The following is a 21527-nucleotide window of genomic DNA, read 5'->3' as shown; positions in this document are numbered from 1 at the left end:
CCACCTGGGAGGGGTCACAGGTCAGTGGCCGGTCCCCAGTCATAGCCATCTTCGTCAGAGGACTCCACATCTCGGGCTCGTGTAAACTTTTTCCTCAGAGCATCCCGCTCATATGTCCTGGGTATCAGAAAATAGAACAGAGGCTGTGGGTGGGGAGGGTGTGGACTTACCTACCATTATCTGAGTTGACTCTGGGCTAGGCACAGTGGGTTGCAGTCAGAGATGAGCAAGACTTGACAAACTTCTACACATCCTTCAAAGCCCGCTCCAAATTCTCCTCTTTCAGGGACCCCTCCCAATCCTCCCAGGAAGAGGATTCCTACTCCCATGGCGCTGACTATATGGGGCTTGGAGTAGCTCTGTCTGGCTCTGTCTCACTCAGTAGGCTCCCAACACCACGAAGGCATAGCTTGGTTCTAGGTCTCTTCTCCACCCCACACCCTGAGTCCCAGGGGGAGGGTTGATGTCCCCCAATGTGGAGTACAGGGGCTCTTACCGCATGCTGTCCTGTTGCCGTTGACCCTGTGAGTGGCGGCCATCCACCTAGCAGAGGGAGAAAGGAGGTTAACGCTTATCCCCCAAATATGATAAACTGGGATGAGTAACCACTCCATCCCACCGCCCCACCTTTGCCCCCGACAGTGCTACCCACAGGCTTTCTCCTTGCCCCCACAGAAGTCTGGAGCTCATCCCCAATTTTAAATGAGAAAACAGCCTGGGACAGGGGAAGGCCTTGGCTGTGATCTCCCAGCCTGTCAGCAAAGGGGGAGTGGGGTTTCCCATCTGTGACTTTCCTCAGAGGGCTGTTGTCAGGAGTTCATAAATGAATTCGTATATGTCAAGTGCTTAGAGGAGAGCCTGCCCCATAATCAGGATGCCATGGACAGTTGAGCAGGTCGGGTACTGCACAACCCCACGGAGCACCATTCTACCAGAGACATCATAGACTCGTACATTTTTACATTTCCCTAGAGAGGGTCTGGAGGAATTTGTGAAATTCACAGAAAGGCACCTTGGAGGCTGAGGCAGCCGCACAGAGAATAAGTGCTAAGTCAATATTTGTTATTGTTAAACACCCGACTCCCATGGGCCGGGACTTGGACTAAGTGTATTCTGTTTAAACAACAAGCTTGTGGGAATTCCCTGGCAGTCCAGTGGTTAGGACTCAGAGCTTCCACTTCAGGGGGCCCAGGTTCGATCCCTGGTCAGGGAACTAAGATCCCACAAGCTGCATGGCCAAAAAACAAAACAACAACAAAATAACAAGTTTGTGACATCAAGACTTTACCCTCAATCCCTGTATCTCAGATAAGCAAACTCATGCAGAAGTTAAATATTTGCTTTAAGTGACTCAGTGGTTCAAGTACCCTAGATCCAGGTCCAAGCTACTGATCTGGTCAGGGAAGTATCTGTTCCTCGACATCCTGGCAGAAAACAGGCTCCCTAGGTGTCTCAGCCCCATCCCGAGACCCTTGCTGGGGCCAGCCTGGTGCTCTGCTCACCTGGGTCCCCTGGTGACCCGAGGATCTCCCGTGATCTTGCAGGATCCGAGGCTCATCCTCCAGCACGGGCTCCGAGGACCGGGCCAGGGCTGGCGCCGGGGGCCCCTCGTCCACGTCCATGTGGGGCCCACCCTCGCCATCCGTGTAGCCCTCGCCATCCGTGTAGACACCGCCCTCACCGTCTGTCTCATAGTCGCTGTTGAGCCGGCTGTCGCAGCTCAGATCCGCGGAGCTGTCAGCCAGGCTGCGGTAAGGGAGGTCCAGGTTGTCCTCTGAGGAACTGTCCAGCTGCGGGTGCACATGGCCTGGCTGAGCCGAGCCCCGGCCCTCCCTGATCTTAGAGAAAAGCCCGGACCCGGGACACCACCTTCCAAACTTCAGTCCTCAACCTCAAATTGAGCCTTAATCCTTGACCCCAAGGTGAGTTCTGACCATTGACCTTGGTCCAGACTGAGATCCCAAATCTGAGCTGAGCCCCAACCCTGACTCCAGCGTCAGGAGAAGACCCCAATCCCATCTCACCCCAGGAACCAGGTCCAGATCCTAGCCTCAGGTCAAATCTGGGCCTTGGCCATGGCCCCTAACCCAGCCCTAACTGTGACTGTTCCCAAACCCTCACAGGTACCTGGTCCTCGGCCGTCCAGATGGGCCGCGTCTGCTGCTCGCGGATGATAGCCTTGAGCTCTTGGTACCAGGAGTCGCTTGTGCCCTGCAGGGGGATGGTGGCTGCGGGTGGTGGGGAGGGGTATCAGCATGGCTGGGAGACTCAGGCCAGGACCCACCGCCCACCCCAGACCCTGAGCTCCCGCCACACCTGTGAAGAGGTGGTCACTGTGCTTCCTCAGCTTCTGGGCCTGAGCGTAGAGGCGGCGGGAGCTGCGGCGAGAGGCGGGGGCCAGCCACTGGCGCAGTGCCTTGAGGGCTGTCCGGCTCTCGGGGACACAGAAGACCACGATTGGGTAGTACTGCACGTAGTTAAGGCGCTCAATGGCTGAGGGTGTCACGTCCAGGAGTGCGTGTTTGTCCTGGGCCGGGCCAAAGTTGGGGGCCGTGGGGGAGGGAGACAGACAGTGGAGGGAGAAACACCCAGAGACAGAGCATCAGAGACAGGTGAAGAATCAGAGAGACAGAGACGAAGAGTCTGAGGTCAGAGTGGACCCCAGCCTCTCATACCTGCAGGCCAGCATGTTGGGGTGGGGCTTGGTGATAGCCCAGGCCACAGTGTCTTGAGCACCAGAGCCCCAGTTTGAGTCTCTGCCTCTTCCCAGGACTTGCTGCTGTGTGACTCTGGGCAGGCTCTGTCTCCCTCAAGTCCCCCACATCACAAAGCCTCCAAGAGGGGGAAAACCACACTTGCGGGGTGTGGGGCCAGAACAGGTTGGAGACCTGGGCCTCGGTTTCCCCATCCGTGAAATGGGACCCACAGCAGAGCCTTGCTTACTTTCTCTGCAATCACCCGCACGGTGTCCAGTTTGATGATCTTGGAGGGGCTGTCGGTCCTTGACATGCTCTCTGTGGAGGGGAGAGGCGACTGGCAGCTTTGGGAGGGCAGTCCACTGGCCCTTCAAATTCATGTCTCCCTGCCCCTCCCCTGCTCAAGAACCCACCACGGCTCCCCATGGCCCTTGAGAGAAATCCTAACGCCAGCAGCAGCAGCAGCAGCTCCTGCTGGCCCCGCCTCTGACACCACACTGGGTCCCCTCCTGACCACGACCCTCACCTCCTCCTCCTGAACAGGAGTGGCTGTTACTGGCAGATGGGGAAACTGAGCCAGGGACATACGGTCACCGGCTCAGAGTCACTGAGCCAACGACTGGCATGATGGGGAGACGGATGCATAGTCTGTGCTCCACACACTCACTTTCCCAGCCTCGGTCCCGACTCTGGGCCTTTGCTTGGGCTGTGACCCGAAAGAAGCTACTCTCCCATCCCCTATGTGTCCTCTAGGACATGAGATGGAGTACTGCTTCCTCTAGGAAGCCCTCCTAGATAGTATGGCAGCTGAGGGAGAAGGCACGCTGGGGCCTAAAAGGAGGGGGACGCATACTTGCCTTTTTTCTCTTTGCTGTGGTAAAATGTGTGTAACATAACATGTACCATCTTAACCATTTTTAAGCGCACAGATCAGTGGCATTAAGTGCATTCACACTGTTTGGCAACCGTCCCCACCATCATCTCCAGAACTTTCTCATCTTCCTAAACTGAAACTCTGTCCCCGTGAAACACTGACTCCCCATCCCCCTCCCCCAGCCCCTGGCCCCCACCATCGACTTCCTGTCTCTGTGGATGTGACCCCTCTAGGGACCTCCTGTGAGTGGAATCAGACAGTGTTTGTCTTTTTGTATCTGACTTATTTCACTGAGCATCATGTCTTCCGTGTTCATCCATGTTGTAGTGTCAGAATTTCCTTCCTTTCTTAAGGCTGAATAATATTCCGCGGTGTGTATGGAGCACGTTTTATTTATCCATTACCTGTCGATGGACACTTGGGTTGTGTCCATCTTTTGGCTGCCGTGAATCATGATGAATCTTCATGTACAAGTACCTGTTCAAGTTGCAGCTTTCAGTTCTTTCCACACGTCACAAAAAAAATGTTTTAACTTCTTTTTAACCATTTAAAATATATCAATACCATTCTTGGGCTTCCCTGCTGGCGCAGTGGTTAAGAATCTGCCTGCCAATGCAGGGGACACAGGTTTGAGCCCTGGTCCAGGAAGATCCCACATGCCATGGAGCAACTAAGCCTGTGCGCCACAACTGCTGAGCCCGTGTGCCACAACTACTGAAGCCCGTGCACCTAGAGCCCATGCTCCACAACAAAAGAAGCCACTGGACTGAGAAGCCCATGCACCTCAACAAAGAGTAGCCCCCACTCACCGCAACTAGAGAAAAGCCCACGCGCAGCAACGAAGACCCAACTCAGCCAAAAATAAATAAATAAATAAAAGAGCCACACCTATTTCAAAAATAAAATAAAATAAAAAAGTATATCAATGCCATTCTTTTTTTTTAAATTTATTTATTGTTGGCTGCCATTGGGTCTTCGTTGTGGCACACGGGCTTTCTCTAGTTGTGGTGGGGGGGGGCTACTCTCCATTGCGGTGCATGTGCTTCTCTCATTGTGGTGGCTTCTCTTGTTGTGGAGCACGGGCTCTAGGCACATGGGCTCAGTAGTTGTGGCACACGGGCTTAGTTGCTCCGCGTCATGTGGGACTTCCCGGACCAGGGATCAAACCCGTGTCCCCTGCATTGGCAGGTGGATTCTTAACCACTGCACCACCAGGGAAGTCTCTGAATACCATTCTTAATTAGCAGGCTGAATAAAGACAGCCATATTTGGCCCAGGAGCTGTAATTTGTTGATTCCCTACTCTAGCTTAATTGTTCCTGCAGTTGTTCATTTTTGGTCTCCTCAGGAGACCCTGTGTATTCGTTCGATGCTGTGTCTATAGCTCAACAGACAAATTTCTTGAACAGACAGACAAATGGCAATTGTCCAATTGGCTCCATTGGCAATGGCTGCTTGGTGAACTGTGTTAAGAAGGATTCTGAGGCTCTATCCAGGTAAAGGGTGGCAAGATTGTTTGAGGATTTCTGGCCCAGGGGTTGGAGGGGCTGCTGGCGGCTGATCTGCCTCATGTTTGGCATGGTTGTTCTTACTCTTTCCCCCAAACAGCATCATTAGCAGCCCCCTTATCAAGCTGCCTCAACCTGGGAAAGGGTTATGAAATGATTCACCAGTGAGGTTGCTATGGGACCTGGTTTCTCACCTGCAATTTCAAACTCATCAGGCATCTCAGCAGTCAACTTCTGCATAGCAATGTCAGCCACAGGTCCCAGGATCACCACCGGGCGCTTGAAACTGGCTGCAGGGCAGAGAATCAATGACAAGAATCAGGATCCCATGCGGGGCAAAGGCTGCTAGCTTCTTGTGCAACTGCCTCTCCACTTTCTCCATAGTAGATCTAGCCAGGCCCATAGCTGCCCAGCTAAAGACTACAACTCCCAGCCTCCCTTGAAGCTAAGGATGGCCATGTGACTACATCCCGGCCAATGGGATGCAAGCAGAATGATGTGTGAAATCTGGGTTGTATCCTTCAAGGGAAGGTGTGAGACCTCTTGGCCTTCTTATACTGGGACTGTTACTTGAAAAGGAAACTTCTTGTTTATACAGTTTGGGGTCTGTCAGAGCAGCTGAACCCAGCTAACTCAGTGATTGGCAACCACCATTACAACCCTCAGGCCACATCTGATCCACTGCCTGTTTTTGTAAATAAAGTTTTATTGGCACAAAGCCACATCCAGCATGTCCCCTCTCTCCTGCCTTCCTGCAGAGTTGAGTCATTTGGACAGAAACCATCTGGCCTGTAAAGCCTAAAATACTGTCTCGCCCTTTGCAGGAAGAGCTTGTTTGACCCCTGGCCTCACCAATACTCCCTTTTACCAGTGAGGAAGTGGGTGCAGAAGGCATCTTGGCCGGAGAAAAGCGAGTAAGCAGACCACTCTTTACAACTGACCCTTCTCTCTTTTTCTCCTCTCCTTCTCTCTTGCTCTTAAAAACTTGATATGTTCAGATTTCTAAACTTTCGTTGGCTGGGGGTAGAAATTAAGTACGTAGCCTTTTTTTTTTTTTTTTTTTTTTTTGCGGTACGCGGGCCTCTCACTGCTGTGGCCTCTCCCGTTGCGGAGCACAGGCTCCGGATGCGCAGGCTCAGCGGCCATGGCTCACGGGCCCAGCCGCTCCGCGGCACGTGGGATCCTCCCGGACCGGGGCACGAACACCGTGTCCCCTGCATCGGCAGGCGGACTCTCAACCACTGCGCCACCAGGGAAGCCCAGTAAGTAGCCTTTTATGTTTGAGTCTTTTTCGTCTGGACGATGGACCAGCAGCTGGAAAGCAGCTCAGCCCTTTCCCGTCCTGGCTCACCTGCTATTCCCACCCTCCTGCCATTTTCTTTAAAAAGCCTCAGCACCTGGTTTTAATCCCTCTGCCCTGAGGCTGTGGGCAAGAGCTTAATCTCTTCCCTTCCTGAAATCTGAATGAGGTGTATTTTTACCCCTGGTTCTCGGGTAGGGAAAGGATCTATGTGCTGGTTTTGTGCGTGTGTATTTTCATCCTAAAGTAACCAAAAGGGGGTATTTTGGGTGGAAGGAGAGAGGTGAGGATTGTGGCTTCTGAACACTCTTACTGGAGGGCCCCTCCCACCCTGGCCCACCTTCTCGCAGCACCACGCGTTCATATGGCGGGTAATGACCCTGTCTGGTCAGAGCCGACAGATCCTCACGGCTCCGATGGGTGGTCTTCTTGGCTCCCCGACGAAGACCCCTCAGCCGCCAGAACTCGGCCCGTGTGTTGGAGCCCGCCGAGGCTCCAGGCCCGACCCCCACGGCCCTCTGGGCAGCCTCCAGACTGGCCAGCTGCTCTGCCCTGGAGAGAAGAGAGGAGATGAGTGAGCACCGGGGTCCAGGGTCCAGGATCACAGCCCCAAAGATGTCCAAGGCCGAATCCCGGGACCTGTGAATATGTCACCTCTCACGGCAAAGGGGACTTTGCAGGTGGGGTTAAGGCCCCTGAGATGGGGATGACCCTGGATTCCCCGGGGGTCCTAGTGTCATCACAGGGTTCTTATAAGAGGGAGGCGGGAGGGTCAGAGGCAGAGAGAGACGGGAGATGCTGCGCTGCTGGCTGTGAGGATGCAGGAGGGGCCGCGAGCCAGGGTAGAAGCTGGAAAAGGCGGAACCGATGCTGCCCTGGAGCCTCTGGAGGAACCAGCCCTGCCCACGCCTGCATTTAGCCCCATCAGACTCATCTCTGACCCTAGAACATGAGAGGATAAAAGTGTGTTGTTCAAAGCCCCTAGGTTTGTGGTAATTTGTTACAGCACCTGCAGGAAACTCATACAAGCGCTGACTGGTCAGCCCTGAGCCTTCTGCATGGCTCCCCAGAGGGAATCACCAAGGATGCTAAGTAGTGATGCTGTGCCCTGTCCCAGTGGGCGGTCCGCACCTGCTCTGGCTGGGGATGATGCCCCGCTCTTTTTCCCGGAGGTCACGCCCCATGCGCACCGCCAGCCAGTGGCCTCCGCGGGCGTGGCTCTGCCCAGGGCCGGGATACAGCGTGTCCAGCACGTGGAAGACATCTCCGCGGGTGAAGCCCAGGCCAGACGGCGGGCTGGGCTCCATCTCAAAGTGCATGCGGATGTAGAAGGAGTCGCCCACGCCAGACTGCACCATCTTCCGGAAGACTGTGGACAGGGAGGCTTCCTGAGCTAGCAGGGCCACAGCCCAGACCCGACCCCTCCCCAGGGCCTGGCCGTGGATCCCAGCTCCACTCTCACATACACACACGCTCTCACACACTCACGCACATACACTCACACACACTCACTGTCCTGCTTCCTCTGCGTCACCAGTTCCACCTCCTCGCCCGGGGGCAGCTCCAGCAGGAACTGCACAGCCTCCTCCCGGGTCAGGTTCTGGAATGGAGTATCATTCACCTGCCGGGAAGTGGGTGCAGGGGTGGGACAAGGGCACAAGATCCCAGCTCTTCCTCCAGACAAAGCCCTCCACCCAACTCCTTCCAGAGCTGCTGCCAAGAGCCCCAGAGATTGGGGGACGGCTTTCCGAAAGGGGCACTGCCCCGAAAGGGGCACTTTCCGAAAGGGGCACACACACACACACACACACACACACACACACACACACACACACACACACGTGAAGGTCTGGCCCAGAAACCAGGATACAGGGAATGCAATCGGTACAGGCATAACCGAGGCTCTGTGGGTTGTCAACATCGAGACATGGGAATGAGGGGTCACAGCTGTGACAGGACCAGGACACTGGTGAGAATTTTGTGATACTTGAAAGAGTCAAGACAGACATGCGGTCGTGACAGGGACACAATATACAGACCCGGACAGCAGGTCACAGACACTGATTATCATGGAGGTAAAGACACACCACGAAGGCGCGACCTGGATAAGGCCACGACCCAGACACGGGAGACTGGAGGTGGCACAGAAAGGGCCTGTGGATGGACGCAGGGATCAAGGGTGCGGCCCAGGCAACATGGTCAGGACACGGTCAACTCAGTGACACAAACAAGGAGACTTGACATCGATAACGAGGCAGTGACCTGGGAAAGGTCGTGAGCTGGACATCGAGGTCATGACACTGACAACAAGGATGTGACATGCACAAGGTCATGACCCAATCATCAAGGTCATGCCCCAGGCTGGGAAGCCCTTAAAATGTTTGAATGTCTCTGGGGGTCTTGCCAGTCCCCAGGGGGTCCCCGGGGGAGGACATGCAAGCAGTAACAGACTCGGGTACCACCCAGCAGGCCCACCACCAGCCTCCCCCGCTCACCTGCAGAATCTCATCTCCCTCCTGGATGCCCTGCCCATCTGCCGGGCTGCCCGCCTGCACCCCGGACACGAAGATGCCCACGTCATTGCCTCCGGCCAGCCGCAGCCCAATATTTGCGCCCTTGAGGAAGCGGACCACCCGCGAGGCGGGGCTGTACCTGAGCAGTGAGGCAGAGACAGTCGGCATCAGGCCGAGGATGGGAGAGCCCCACCCCCATGCTGGTGCGAGAAGGCAGGTGATGGGAAGCAGGAGGCAGCCCGGGTGTGCGGGTTCTCAGCTGGGGGCCTCTGTCCTGGAGCGCATACCCGTGGTCCTCCACGCTCTGACCGCTAGGCACGCTGTGCATATCACAGCTCCTTCGCCGCGGGGAGTCTGAAAGGGAACAGCCAGTTTTTTCCCCGAGCACAGACTGATCCAGCCACGAAACCTTTGCTGGGGGGTGTCCCTGCCTCTTGGAGTGCAGCCCCCAGCCCCCCGCTTCTTCCCAGGGAACTGTCCCTGGCCTCTTAGGTCTGTGCCCACCTTCCCCACTCTGCTCGGTAGAGCCTCATTGGCTGCGATCAGAAAAATCAGAGGGGTGCTCAGAGTCACCACCCTCTGCTCACCTGGTTCTGACGCCGTCCTAGAATCCACTGAACCTTCCTGCCGAAGCTGGGGGCTCTCCCTGGTGGGGAACAGATTTGGGGTGAGGTGGGGGTGGGGGGATGTTGAGCAGCAATTTTTAGAAGAATTTTAATTTATCGGCACTCGGGTTCTAATCCTGGTCCTGCCCCTCTGCAGCTGTGTGACCTCCGGCCCTCTGCTTCCCCTCTCTGAGCCCGAGTTTCCTCCTCCGAGCCCTGGGATGGCTGAGTCGAGTCAAGGCCTCAAAATGAGGTGAGCCTGTGACAGTCATGTTTACTGTTTTAATATTAGTGAAAAGTTATAGAAGGTGCTCTTGACACAATGTCTGTGTCCCCCCAAATTCATATGCTGAAGTCCTAACCCCCAGTGGGATGGTCTTAGGAGGCGGGCCTTTGGAAGTGACCAGGTTTACATGAGGTCATGAGGGTGGGGCCCCCATGACGGGATTAGTGTCCTTATAAAAGACACCAGAGATCACTCTCTCCACCGTGGGAACACACAGCAGGAAGGAGGCCGTCCATGGGCCAGGAAGAAGCCTTCACTAGGAACCGGCCATGCCAGCACCCTGGCCATGGACTTCCGGCCTCCTGCCTATGGTGTTTTGTTAACAGCCTGAGCAGACTAACACAGAGTTAAAGCACAGGACGGAAAGAAAGTTCCCTGAAAAATCAACCCACTGTTAGCACAGAAGAGTTACTTTCCAGATCTTTCAGATGCTTTCAAAGAAACGGTGAGGAAATATAGACTTCTGAAAGAAAATCAAGATCAGGCCATATGTTAGCATTTCCGACATACAGCCTATGAACCCCCAGTGCTGAGTGACTGGGGGTGGGGAAAGACACTTGAGAATGATGTACCCCCAGCCCAGGTCTTACGGGGCAGGTTCAAAGAGTACAGGGTCTGCATCGGAGAAACACATCAAGCTACTTGGAGCTGTCTGTCCACAGATCCTTCTGTGTGCCCATGGAATCCCCGGGAAGATCACACAAGAGTCCCCCAAACCATTTGAGATGCTGCCCCGTGTCATTCTGCAATCCGGTTCATTCACCGTACACAATGCCAAGAGCATTTTCCCAAGACCTTTTCAATATACTCTTGGAGACATCCTGTTTCATGGCTGTCTAATATTCCCAAGAAAGGATTATATTATAGCAATTGTAATAAAGAGCATTCACTACGGGCCAAGCACACACACACCATCTCCTTGTGTCACTGCTAGTTAGTGCCCTAATTAGTGGTGAAGTTAAGATCTGGGGCCTTGGCGTGGGCCCTCCTCTGGCCTCTAAAATGGACCGCAATGACCCCCACCTCCTGGTTCTCCTGCCAACAGCCATGCAAGGGAGCTTAGAAGGGGATCATCCACTCCCAAAAGCCCACAGCCCTAGACCACGTCTTGACTGTAACCTCATGAGACCATGAACCAGAACCACCCAGCTAAGCCGTCCCCAATTCCTGACTCTCAGCAACAGTGAGGTAATACATGTTTACCATTATCTCAAGCGGCCAGGTTTGGGGGTCATTTGTTATGCGGCTGTAGATAACAGATACAACCCCCTACTTCACAGGGGACTGCAGGCTTAAATGAGGTGCCCGTTACCTAATCCCCAAGTGTTGTGCAGTCATGTTTTTTAAGGCGTTGAATTGTGTACCCTCAAAATTCACCTGTTGTAGTCCTAACCCCCAGGATCTCAGAATGGGACCTCATTTGGGAACAGGGTCATCACAATGTGATTAGTGAACTTGAGGTCATACTGGGGTCGGGGCGGTGGCTAATCCAGTCTGACTGGTGTCCTTATAAAAAGGGGACATCTGGACACAGAGACACATACATGGGGGAAGATGACATGAAGACACACAGCGGGGAGACGGCCACCTGGAAGCCAAGGAATGCTGGAGGCTACCAGAAGCTAGGAGAAAGGCCTGGAACAGATTTCCCCCTAAGAGCCCTGAGAGACAGTGTGGCCCTGACACCGTGACTTGAGTCTCCAGTCTCCAGGGCTTTGAGACCATAAATTTCTGTGGTTCTAAGCCGACCAGTTTGTGGCACTTGGTTACTGCAGCCCCAGGAGACTAACAAAGTAACTGCCACTCTGTCCCTTTTATAAACATCATCATAACGAATAAGCATCCTCTAATCCCTGCACACAGCTGTGGCTATTTCACTCCCAAGAGAACTCTCTAAAAGCCTTGCTCGGTGACAGGGCTTATGCATTTTGAAGTCTTCTAGGCCTTGTAAAATTCTGTTATCCCTTCTGCTTTAAGTCCGTCCATATCTGGTTCTCCCAGGACCGAGAACCCTGAGCCACAATAAGGAGGCAAGAAGGACTGTGTGTGGAAGGAGAGGCCTCTTCCAGGCAGGCTGCCATGACTGCACCCTCAAGGCTACCCCATGTTGGAAAAGACAGGCCCATGTTCCCATCCCACTTGGCCATTCTAGCCGATGAGGTTACATACATGGGGGAGCTGGTTCGGCTGGCGTCTGGACTCCGCTGCCCATGCTGGGGTGGCGGTGGTACATGGGATGGTGGCGCCTGAGACAGTTCTGACCCGAGGTCTGAGATGTCTGCGGGGGAAAGCGTGTCTCAGCCACGGGCACGCCTTCCAGGCTGCCATTTCACAGAGGGGCACATCAGGCCCCTCTAAGCAAAGGGGCCCAGATCAGAGTCAGGCTCAGCTGAGGGCCTCCAGCCCTAACTTGCTGTGTGGCCTTGGGCAAGTTTCTGTCCCTCTCTGAGCCTCTCAGGGCCAGGCTTCCCAACTCCTGCTTGGTCCTGCCTGGCACAGCCTGCCTCCCTGGCCCTCCATTTGAACCTCCCAGGGCTGGCCTCTCGGCCCCTCACCCTCCAGAAGGGAGCTGTCGCTGTCGCTGACGGCCGGAGGGATATTCACCAGGAACTGGCCCCGGTCCCTGAGCACCAGCAGAGTCAGTTTCCCTTCCGACTTCTCGATCAGTTGCCGTGTGTCACTCAGTGACAGATTCTCACTGGACACCCCGTTGATCTAAAAGGGATCAGGAAGGAGGAAGCAAGTTCGTGAGAGATAGGGGATACTAGAAACAGATACCTTGGTGAGGGGGACTAGAAACACACAACCCTCAGGGGTTACTAAAAACAGACATTCTCAACAGAAAATGATAGAACTGCATTCCTGCCGTGAGAGGAGACTATGCCAATAACTGACCTCCAGAAGAATTCTAGAAACAGACAATTTTCTAAGAGGGGTGGGGGGGGGCACTAGGGAAAAATTTAAAATGGATTGACTCTCATTTCCCCAGAGGGGGAAATTTCTCAGGAGACACTGGGAACAGATATTAGAAACAACTCTAATTGGGGGAGAGGGAGTAAATATGTAGATACTAGAAACAGACAATCTCTGGGAGGTACTGGAAACAGACATCTAGAAGTTGATTAGAAACATACAATTCCTAGGAGAAATTTAGTGTCATCTCCGCTCACCAGGAATCCATTGCTAACATTTTCTCTTGGGAATGTCTGTTTTCAGTAACCCTTCTAGCCCCCCAGCCCCACCTCCAAGCTCTGTTTCAAGTGTCAGCCCCAAACTACTAGAAACAGACAATTCTTCAGGGTCACTAGAAACAGATAACTCTGAGGAAGCTCTAGAAACAATCAACCAGAAATGATTTGTATATCAAACACTAGGAATCACTAGAAACAGATTTTCAGGGGAGGAGTCTAGAAGGAAACCAAGCTCTTAAGGCAGAGCTGCTCCTCAAAGCCTGGTCTCTGGACCATTAGCATCCAGGCACCTAAGGCAGGCCCATGAATCAGTGCTGTAGCCAGCACGTCATGTGATTCTGGGGATACTAGAAACAGACAACCCAAAGGGGGTGCTAGAAACCGACATTTGGCAATGGATTTGCAGCAGATGGGGGGAAGGGGGGAAAATCCTGCGTAGCCATCTCCAACCTTTGTGAAACAGGCCACAATGCAGGAGGCAAGTGGTTCAGAAGCAGCTTTGCTGACTGTGCCATATGCCTCGGTAACACTGTTACCCTCTGGCCCCGGTCTCCCTGCCCCCTGACAGGAAGAAGGGGCTCACCTGTAGGATGAGGTCTCCTTCCTGGAGCCTGCTGTTCTGGGCAGCCAGGCCCGATTCTGTGATGTGCTTGATGAAGATCTGACTGCCCAGTTTGACCCCGAAATCTGTGCGTGGAAGAGGAGGGAAACTGAGGCAGGGCCTGGGTTCTGGGCTGCCAGGGGCTCTCAGACCTCAGCCTTCTCGCCTGCCCTCAACCATCCCACCTTCCAGGCTGCTGTCGTGCAGGGAGGCAGCAGGCTTCAGCCTGCTGCCCCTTTCCAGCGGGCACTCTCCCCCTGAAAGGTGCCTGTCGGCGGGTGACAAAGCAGACCTGGTCCCCTGTAGTTGGGGGAGGTGGAACACACAAGCACCCGGTGATGCTGAGCGCTGGGAAGAGAGAAAGCTGGGGGACTTCCCTGGTGGTGCAGTGGTTAAGAATCCACCTGCCAATGCAGGGGACACAAGTTCTAACCCTGGTCCGGGAAGATCCCACATGCTGCGGGGCAACTAAGCCCGTGTGTCACAACTACTGAGCCTGCGCTCTAGAGCCCGCGAGCCACAACTCCTGAAGCCCACGCACCTAGAGCCTGTGCTCTGCAACAAGAGAAGCCACTGCAATGAGAAGCCCACGCACCACACTGAAGAGTAGCCCCTGCTCGCCTCAACTAGAGAAAGCCCACGCGCAGCAACGAAGACCCAACGCAGCCAAAAAGAAATACATTTTTAAAATAAATAAATAATTAATTAAAAAAATTAAAAGTATTAAAAGAAAAAAAGAGAGAGAGCATAAGCCAGGAGGTGGGGAGAGTGGCCACGGAGGGGCAGTTTGGGGACAGGTGTTGGGGGATGGCCTCTCTCAGGGGGTGACGTCTGAGCTGGGTCTTGGATGAAGCAAGGGAGCAAACCCTTGCAGGAGTCTTGGGAAGGTCATTTCAGGTGGTGGGAACAGCCCGTGCAAAGGCCCTGGGGCAGGGATTCTGATATCATTGCGCAGCAGTCAGCGGCAGGCACCTGAGAAGGAGCAGAGCCCAGGTTGCCCCTTCCCAACACCGTGATGACATCACCAAAGCGGCTTAGGGTTAACAACCCCAATACTCAGTGACATCACGATGAGCGTTTTCAGGATTATTAAAATTACAATGTGGGGTAGATATCCCAGTGTCATTTGTCGCATCATGACCAGAATTCCAAGGTCACAATACTGCCATTGACTCAAGACAGGAATGAGAGATCACGTCCCTACTGTTCTATACCTACTAATCCCTCGACAGTCTACTGATGTCATGATGTGTGAGTTTCCCGTTGCTGTACCAAACTGCCACAAACGTAATGGCTATAATACAACACAAATTTATCGAATAGTCTGAAATGGGCCTCACGGGGCTAAAATCCAGGTGTGGGCAGGGCTGGTCCTTCCGGAGGCTCCAGGGCAGCGTCGGTTCCCGCCTTTTCCAGCTTCTAGAGGCGCCGCATCCCTGGCTCGCGGCCCCTCCTGCATCCTCACGGCCAGCAGTGCAGCATCTCCCGTCTCTCTCTGCCTCTGACCCTCCCGCCTCCCTCTTATAAGGACCCTGGGATGACGCTAGGCCCCCCAGGGAATCCAGGGTCATCCCCATCTCAGGGGTCTTAATTTAACCCCACCTGCAAAGTTCCCTCTGCCCTATGAGGTGACACATCCACAGGTCCTGGGACCAGGATGTGGGTATCTTTGGAGGCCATTATTCTGCTGACCACACACCACATGTGATCAGATTTGGGGGCAGCAGTGCTGCCTGTTCCCGGGGATGCCAAGCCCCACTGCCGACAACGTGGCCCCCACGCTCACCGTCGCTGTCTCTCCTCCGCACCAGCACGGACTTCACGGGCCGCATGCGCACGTCCTGCCGCGGCAGCCGCTTGAAGCCAGACACTAGGGCCAGCCCGTTGGCCTCGGAGCCGCCACTCGGGCTCCTGCGCCCATGGCTGCTGGCCTGGCTCCGGCGACCTGTCCTTGGCCGGCGGGAGCGCTCGCCCCAGGAGTGGCCAGAGCCGCTGGACGTGTCACCCTCATAGCCCTGGCCGTGGTCAGCCTCGTCCAAGCGCCGCGGCCCATCGTCCTCATCTGAGTCCTGGTGTCCCAGGCCAGAGGTGGCCTTGGTGGCGGGCAGCTGGACTTTCCGGGGACGCTTCACTGTCTGTTAGGGCAGGCAGAAATGGTCGGGGTGGCAGGGGGCAGCTCAAGGCTTTGCCCCATCCCATGGCGGACCCTGGGGAACCCTGGGGGACTCTGGTCCCTCTGGGCCTTAACATCCAAGCTGTGAATGGAAACAAGATTCCACTTGCTTGGGGAAGCTTATACTGCCCATGGGCAACAGGACCAGGAGAAGTGGGGTTCAGCCAGGGGCTGCCTCTCCCACTGAGCCCCCACTCACAATGTTGGCCACTTTTGTGCAGGTCTTGAGTATCTGAATGGCGAAGGTGGAGGTGACACTCTCCATGGAGACCCCATTCACCATGACGATGTGGTCCCCTGTCCTGAGGGAGGAGGCCGGATCTCAGGGAGGAGACAACACCCAGGAGCCCCTCTCCCCAGGCCTGCCCTGAGGGCCCCTGGAAGGTACCCCCATGTGTACAAAGCCTGGTTCTGATTTACTGGTGTCCCCAGACTCATGAAGACATTTATCCTTCTGGGCCTCAGTTTCCTCATCTGTAAAATGGGGCTGATCGCAGAACCCACATAGTGAAATGCAATCATAGAACATAAGCTGCAATTACACCTGGTGTCCCTGTACCCCCTCACTTCTTTCTCTCGGGCCCCCTCTTCCTGCTTTTCTCCCCTTCTCTCCCTGTCCGTTTCGTACTCTCTCTCTCTGAAGCTGGTCGCTGATTCTGAGCTGAGCCATATCACCCGTCAGCCTCTTGGATCCCAGAACCATTTTCCCAACATAACTCCCAGGAGCCTCCTATCCCCAAGGGCTCAGGACACTGGGTCTCTCTCCCTCCAGCCAAAAAGAGGTTTCCAGGATATTTGCTCCGGGAGCATCCTGGGGCCACTATGACCCCCAGAACTCATCAGAGGACCAGTGCCTTGAGGAGAGTGGGGGCTAGTCACTGTCTGTCCTTCTGCCAGCCCCAAGCCCCGTACTGACAGAGCTGGAAGGCGCCAGGCACTTTCGAGCCTCCTGGTTTGGGCCCACACAGTTCCCTCCTCTTGATGTGTCCCCCCACCCCCACCCCCGCCGGAACCCAGCTGCCTTGACACTCACTGTAGCCGGCCCTCAGCTGGTCCTCCGGGCACCACATCGGACACAACCACTGATCCACCGGGCCGGTCTCGGCCACCAGATATTGCAATGCCGAAGCCTCGGCGGGGGTCCTGAGGGGGGATGAGAGACAGAACGTGATTTTGCTTCTCACTGGGACGAAGGCTGTCCTGCAGGAACCAACCCACCATTCCCATCAGCACCCACGCAGAGGGAGGGAGGCCTCACCTTGCTGATCGTGGCTGTGTGCTGTTCCCAGATGGTCAGCTCCTCCATGTCCAGCACCTGGTGGGAGGTGACAGGGAAGGTGGACATGAGGTCTATCAGAGCAATCAGGGCTCCCCATACCTGGGTGGGTGTGGAGCCTGGCTCTGACACTCTCATGGCCCAAGTCTGTGAGTTAGTTGCTACCTCTCCTGAGATCTCAGTTTTCTCATCTGCAAAATGGACTTAAATCAGTGGTTCTCAATCCAGGTCCATTCTACCCCCTCTCCCAGAGGGCACTGGGTGGTATCTGGGGACACCTGTGGTTGTTATGATTGGGGGGTGCTCCTGGCATCGAGGGGGTGGGGGCCAGGGGTGCTGCTCAAACCCCTACATGTAGTGCACAGTCAGACCCCACCACAAACAATGACCCATCTCCAAATGTTAATAGTGCCATACTGTGGTGGGAGCAGAGGAAATGTTAGTCCTTGTCACTGTCCCTCTGGAAGGTCTGGCTCAGTCCTTGTGGTGGTGGTGGGGGGGATCTAGCAAGGCCTACAGACACAAGGGTCTCACTCTGCTCCAGACACTCAGGGCTCCTCGATGTTCCTCCCACACACCAAGCCCGGTCCTGCTCCAGGACCTTCGCACGAGCCATCTCCTCTGCCTGGATCTCTCTTCCCCCAGATCTGCACCTGGCCCACTCCCTCACCTCCTTCTCCCAACCACCCTGTCTGGAACTGGAATGCTTGCCATCCCGCAACAGACCAGTTTATCCTCCTTTCCCTGATTCCTCGTTCACAGAACCTGTGATCCCCTGACACTCTCGAGGTTTTTAAAATCTGGTCACTGCCCTTCTCCCTCTAGAATATTGGCTTCAGAGGTCAGAGATTTTTATCTGCCTCATTCAAAGTTGATCCTGAGTGCCTGGATCATAGGAGAGATTCTAACTATCTAAGAAATGAATGAATGAATGAAGTGCTTCCTTTGCGCCAAACACTTCACAGGTAAGATCTCATTTAATCTGCTCACTAAGGGGCATTCTATTATGCCCCGTCACAGAAGAGGAAAGCCAGGCACAGAGAGGGGAAGTCACTTGCCAAGACAACAGAGCAGTTGAGGGTGGGGCTGGAGGGTGGGGCTGTGGGGCGTGAATTCTGTTATTTTCAAGCCCAAGGTACAGATGAGATCACAGGCTCCGGGAGTAGAGGTCACTCAGCCGGGAGATGCTGGCAGAAGCGGGGGATGTGGAGCCCTCCGGGAAGCCAGCCCCCACCCATCCCTTACCTTCTGCGGGGCTGTCCCACTACCCTGGGGGCCTTGTAGAAATGACGCTCCCTCCCCAGCCTGGTTGCCCAGCTCAGCACTGCAAGAGCGGGGGACTCCCTGTGAGCCCTCCGCTGGTGTGATGTGTTCTGGTGCCTTTTCTTAGAGGTTCCCGGGAGAGCAGCATTCCAGGCTCCCCCGAGGTAGGAAGGGGGCAGAGAAGAGGGAAACAAAGCCAAGGGCAGGGCCTCACGGACACCCCTGGGAGCCAGGTCTGCTCTCTCAACTGAGCCTCAAATCCTGCAGTCTGCCCTTTGCTGGCTGTGGTGGTGCCTCTCCCAGCCTCATCTTCCCCATCTGTGAAATGGGTACCTCCCTCACCCCCGCCGCCCCCGTCTTTCAGCGCTGAGGTGTGGGAGGCGGGCGTGGAGTCATGCACGAATAGCAGAAGGAGCCTCTAGGAGAGATGACAGTGCTGTTGTGAGAAGTAATAATAATGACCTTCTTCCTCTGCATAATATTGCTAAACAACACTATTCCGTGCGCTGCCAGCGAGCGCATTGCACGCGCCCATTCATTTACGCCTGAGTGACCTCAGAAATGGCACTTCTCCTATTCCTGCCTTCCTGCCTTACAGGGAAGGAAAGGGAAGCCCAGAGAGGTTCAGTAACTTGCTGGAGCTCACACAGCGCTCCGCAAACCTTGGCAGCCCATCCCATACCTTTAATCTTAACCACCGGGCTACAGTATCCTTCTGCTTTTTTTTTTTTTCTTTCTGAACTTATTTTTCAGAACAGAATCTTTTCACTTGCTTTGATTTTATGCTTAGTGTCATTAAACGGCCTCCCAGAATTTTGATTTCTTTGCCTTATTTTAAGAAACAGCTCACAGGGACTCAGGGCCCCTAAGGGGGCAGGCACAGGTGGCTGGGGCTTGTCCCAGCTTGTGTAGGCTTGCCTCCATGGATACTGCAGGACTCTCCATGACCCATGGGGTCACGCCTAACGCCACGTCCCACCTCAACTTAGTTCACCTCCAAACATTTCCCTGGCAGTGCCCTGTGGCTGGTTACCCTCCCAGGATGCACACAGCTGCCCCGGACACTCAGGTCTCAGCTCAAACGCAACCTCCCCAGGGGACCCTACTAGACTAGCCAATCTTCCCTGGCACCCTACCACCCCTCCCTACTTAATTTATGAGGTTTTATTCATGACATCCAAAACCATCTTAAATTATCCTGTTTAATCATCAGTTAGTGAGTTTCTGGTCTTTCCTCTTGGTCTGTGAAGGCTGGGCAGGGCTGTCTCTCTGGGTACGTTGGTGATGGGCCCTCCAATCAGCTCCTTTCCAGGCTTTTGCACATGCTGCGCTCCCTGGCAAACTCTTATTCATCCTTCACAGCCCCAGTGCCACTGTCTCTTCCTCCAGGAAATGAGTCCTCAAAGCCCCCCGCCCCCCACCACACACACATTTTACGTCTCTGATTACTGGGGCCTGGGATGTCCCAGTCCACCTGTCTCCCCTACATCCCTCTAGTCAGGGGATTCCTAGTGGGCAGGGCTGGGGGCCCTGGGACCCCAGCATTGTCCCCACAAGACCAGGCACGCGGGCGTTTGAGGAATGCGTGAATGGTGGAATAAAAGGCTGATTCCGCCAGGAACTCAACCAGGTACGTCCAGAGTTCCTAGCCTCCTCAGCCCCGCCTCCGTCGAGGTGCGCTCCGAGGGGGCGGGGCCCAGGCCTTCGTCCTCGCCCCCTGCCACGCGCGGGACAGAAACACCGGAGAGGAGACGCCTCCAGAGGGACAAGGTCTTACCAAGGCACACCGCCCCGGGCACTTGGCTACCAGGCTGCTGTCCGCTCTCCCCCTCCCCACTCCAACCTCTGGGAACAACGGCGGGGGTGGGGAGGGGGAGGGGAAGGGGGGGGGTCACAAATACTCGAGCTGGGGACTGGATTCTGGGAGCGGTTCCTTGCTGCCGGGAAGGAGGCGGCGGGAACCAGAACTGCCCGGCCCTAGAGCCTCGGGCGGTCCGGCCTGGGGCGAGCCAGGTAAACAGCCTAGGCCAGTTTACCCCTCTGGGGCCCGACCTGAGACCCAGCGGGGTGGGTGTGACAAAGTCGATTCAAGTTTCAGCCCTGGAGAGCGAAGTCCCCCCAGACAGAGCCACAGGGATTCCCTCTCGCAGCCCCGGTCGGCTTGCTCGGTGCAAAACGGGGCTCTCGACGCCCATGTCTACCAGGTCGCCCAAGTGAACGGATCTGTATACAGTAGGCACCCAATAAATGGGGATCCCCTCGTCCGCAGCCTAGCCGCATTCGCCAAAGCCGCTCCCGCCCACAAATGAAGTCCCTGCCCACGGTTCCGCCCTTAGTGCTCAAGCTTAACTCCGCTGATCTCCCGGGAAACCGGGCACCTACTACGTGCCAGGCGCTTTGCAACACACTTTTGTCCTGGAATCCTTCCTACACCCTTCTATAAAGTGACCACCGTCCACTTTATAGATAAGGTTCGGAGACGCATGGATTCAGCGGCCCAAAGTTACGGAGAAAAAAATGGGATTTGAACTCAGGTCTACCTGCGAAGGCAGACCCAGGACAGAGGAAGCTCCCGGAGGCCGCTTTGGAGGCCAGTGGGCGCGGACGCCTCTGCCCGTGCAGCCTCGGGCTAGCCACCACATTCCTCTGGGCCTCAGTTTCCCCATCTGTTACCTAGGCAGAGGGTGATCTGGGGTCCTGGATCCAGGTCCCAGCCCTGACCCCAGCTCGGTCCCCTCTCCCTCCCGCCCTCGGCGGGCTACTCGCCTGGAATCTCACCGCCATAGTCCACCCGGGGGTCGTCCAGTGCCTCTGCCCCAGGGGGCCTGGAAACAATTGGCCCCCACCCTGGCGTGAGGGAGGAGGCTGGGGAGGGTCGCGGCGAAGCAGGTCCCCGGCTCTCGCCCTCCTCCAGCCCGCTCCGCCGCTGGGGCTGCACCTGCACCTCTTCCTCCTCCTTGGCCCCTACCGGCTCCGCCCCCGCCCCGACACGCCTTCGGGACGCCGCCGAGGCAGCCTTCGTCCCCCCTTCTCCTCCCAACACAGGATCCAGGCCCAGGGGTGGGAATTCCAGGCCGGGTTTTCCGCCCAGCTGCGCACTAGCCAGCGGCGGGGCTGGAGACCAGCCAGGCAAGGCTGCAAGGAAGACCCGGAAGGGATTACAGCCGCGTTCGGAACGGAGCCTGCGCTTCGGAAAGTTTAACATCCGAGAAAAACTCTACATGTTGAAATTCAGTAGGGAG

At 55.5% G+C, this 21527-nt stretch overlaps 1 protein-coding gene across 1 annotated transcript; it reads right to left on the bottom strand.

Annotated features, from left to right (window-relative positions):
• Positions 1-14: 14 nt before the first annotated feature.
• On the bottom strand, positions 15-21069 carry TJP3 (tight junction protein 3). The gene is made up of 21 exons (XM_065873864.1): positions 21052-21069; positions 17005-17061; positions 16780-16889; positions 15946-16048; positions 15360-15708; positions 13556-13659; positions 12337-12496; positions 11951-12059; positions 9395-9536; positions 9178-9281; positions 8873-9029; positions 7890-7998; positions 7509-7746; positions 6718-6929; positions 5272-5367; positions 2944-3014; positions 2317-2527; positions 2128-2228; positions 1503-1790; positions 497-543; positions 15-117 (listed from the first exon to the last, which is right to left on the bottom strand). Exons 1-21 carry the CDS (start codon positions 21067-21069, stop codon positions 15-17), a joined length of 2889 nt encoding a protein of 962 aa, XP_065729936.1.
• Between the last annotated feature and the right edge of the window lie 458 nt (positions 21070-21527).

The sequence above is a fragment of the Phocoena phocoena genome, chromosome 3 (genome assembly GCF_963924675.1).
Source record: "Phocoena phocoena chromosome 3, mPhoPho1.1, whole genome shotgun sequence".
Lineage (NCBI taxonomy): Eukaryota > Metazoa > Chordata > Mammalia > Artiodactyla > Phocoenidae > Phocoena > Phocoena phocoena.
Note: the sequence above shows the minus strand (reverse complement) of the source record. Positions and strands in the feature narration are given on the sequence as shown.

Bases quoted from the DNA above. Each gene is read 5' to 3' on its own strand.
- TJP3 (XM_065873864.1), bottom strand. The intron at 15,709-15,945 runs GTGAGTGGGGGC...CTGCCCTAACAG, and splicing joins GCACAAAAGTGGCCAACATT to ACAGTGAAGCGTCCCCGGAA. The intron at 9,030-9,177 runs GTATGCGCTCCA...CTCACTGCTCAG, and splicing joins CAGAGCGTGGAGGACCACGG to GTACAGCCCCGCCTCGCGGG.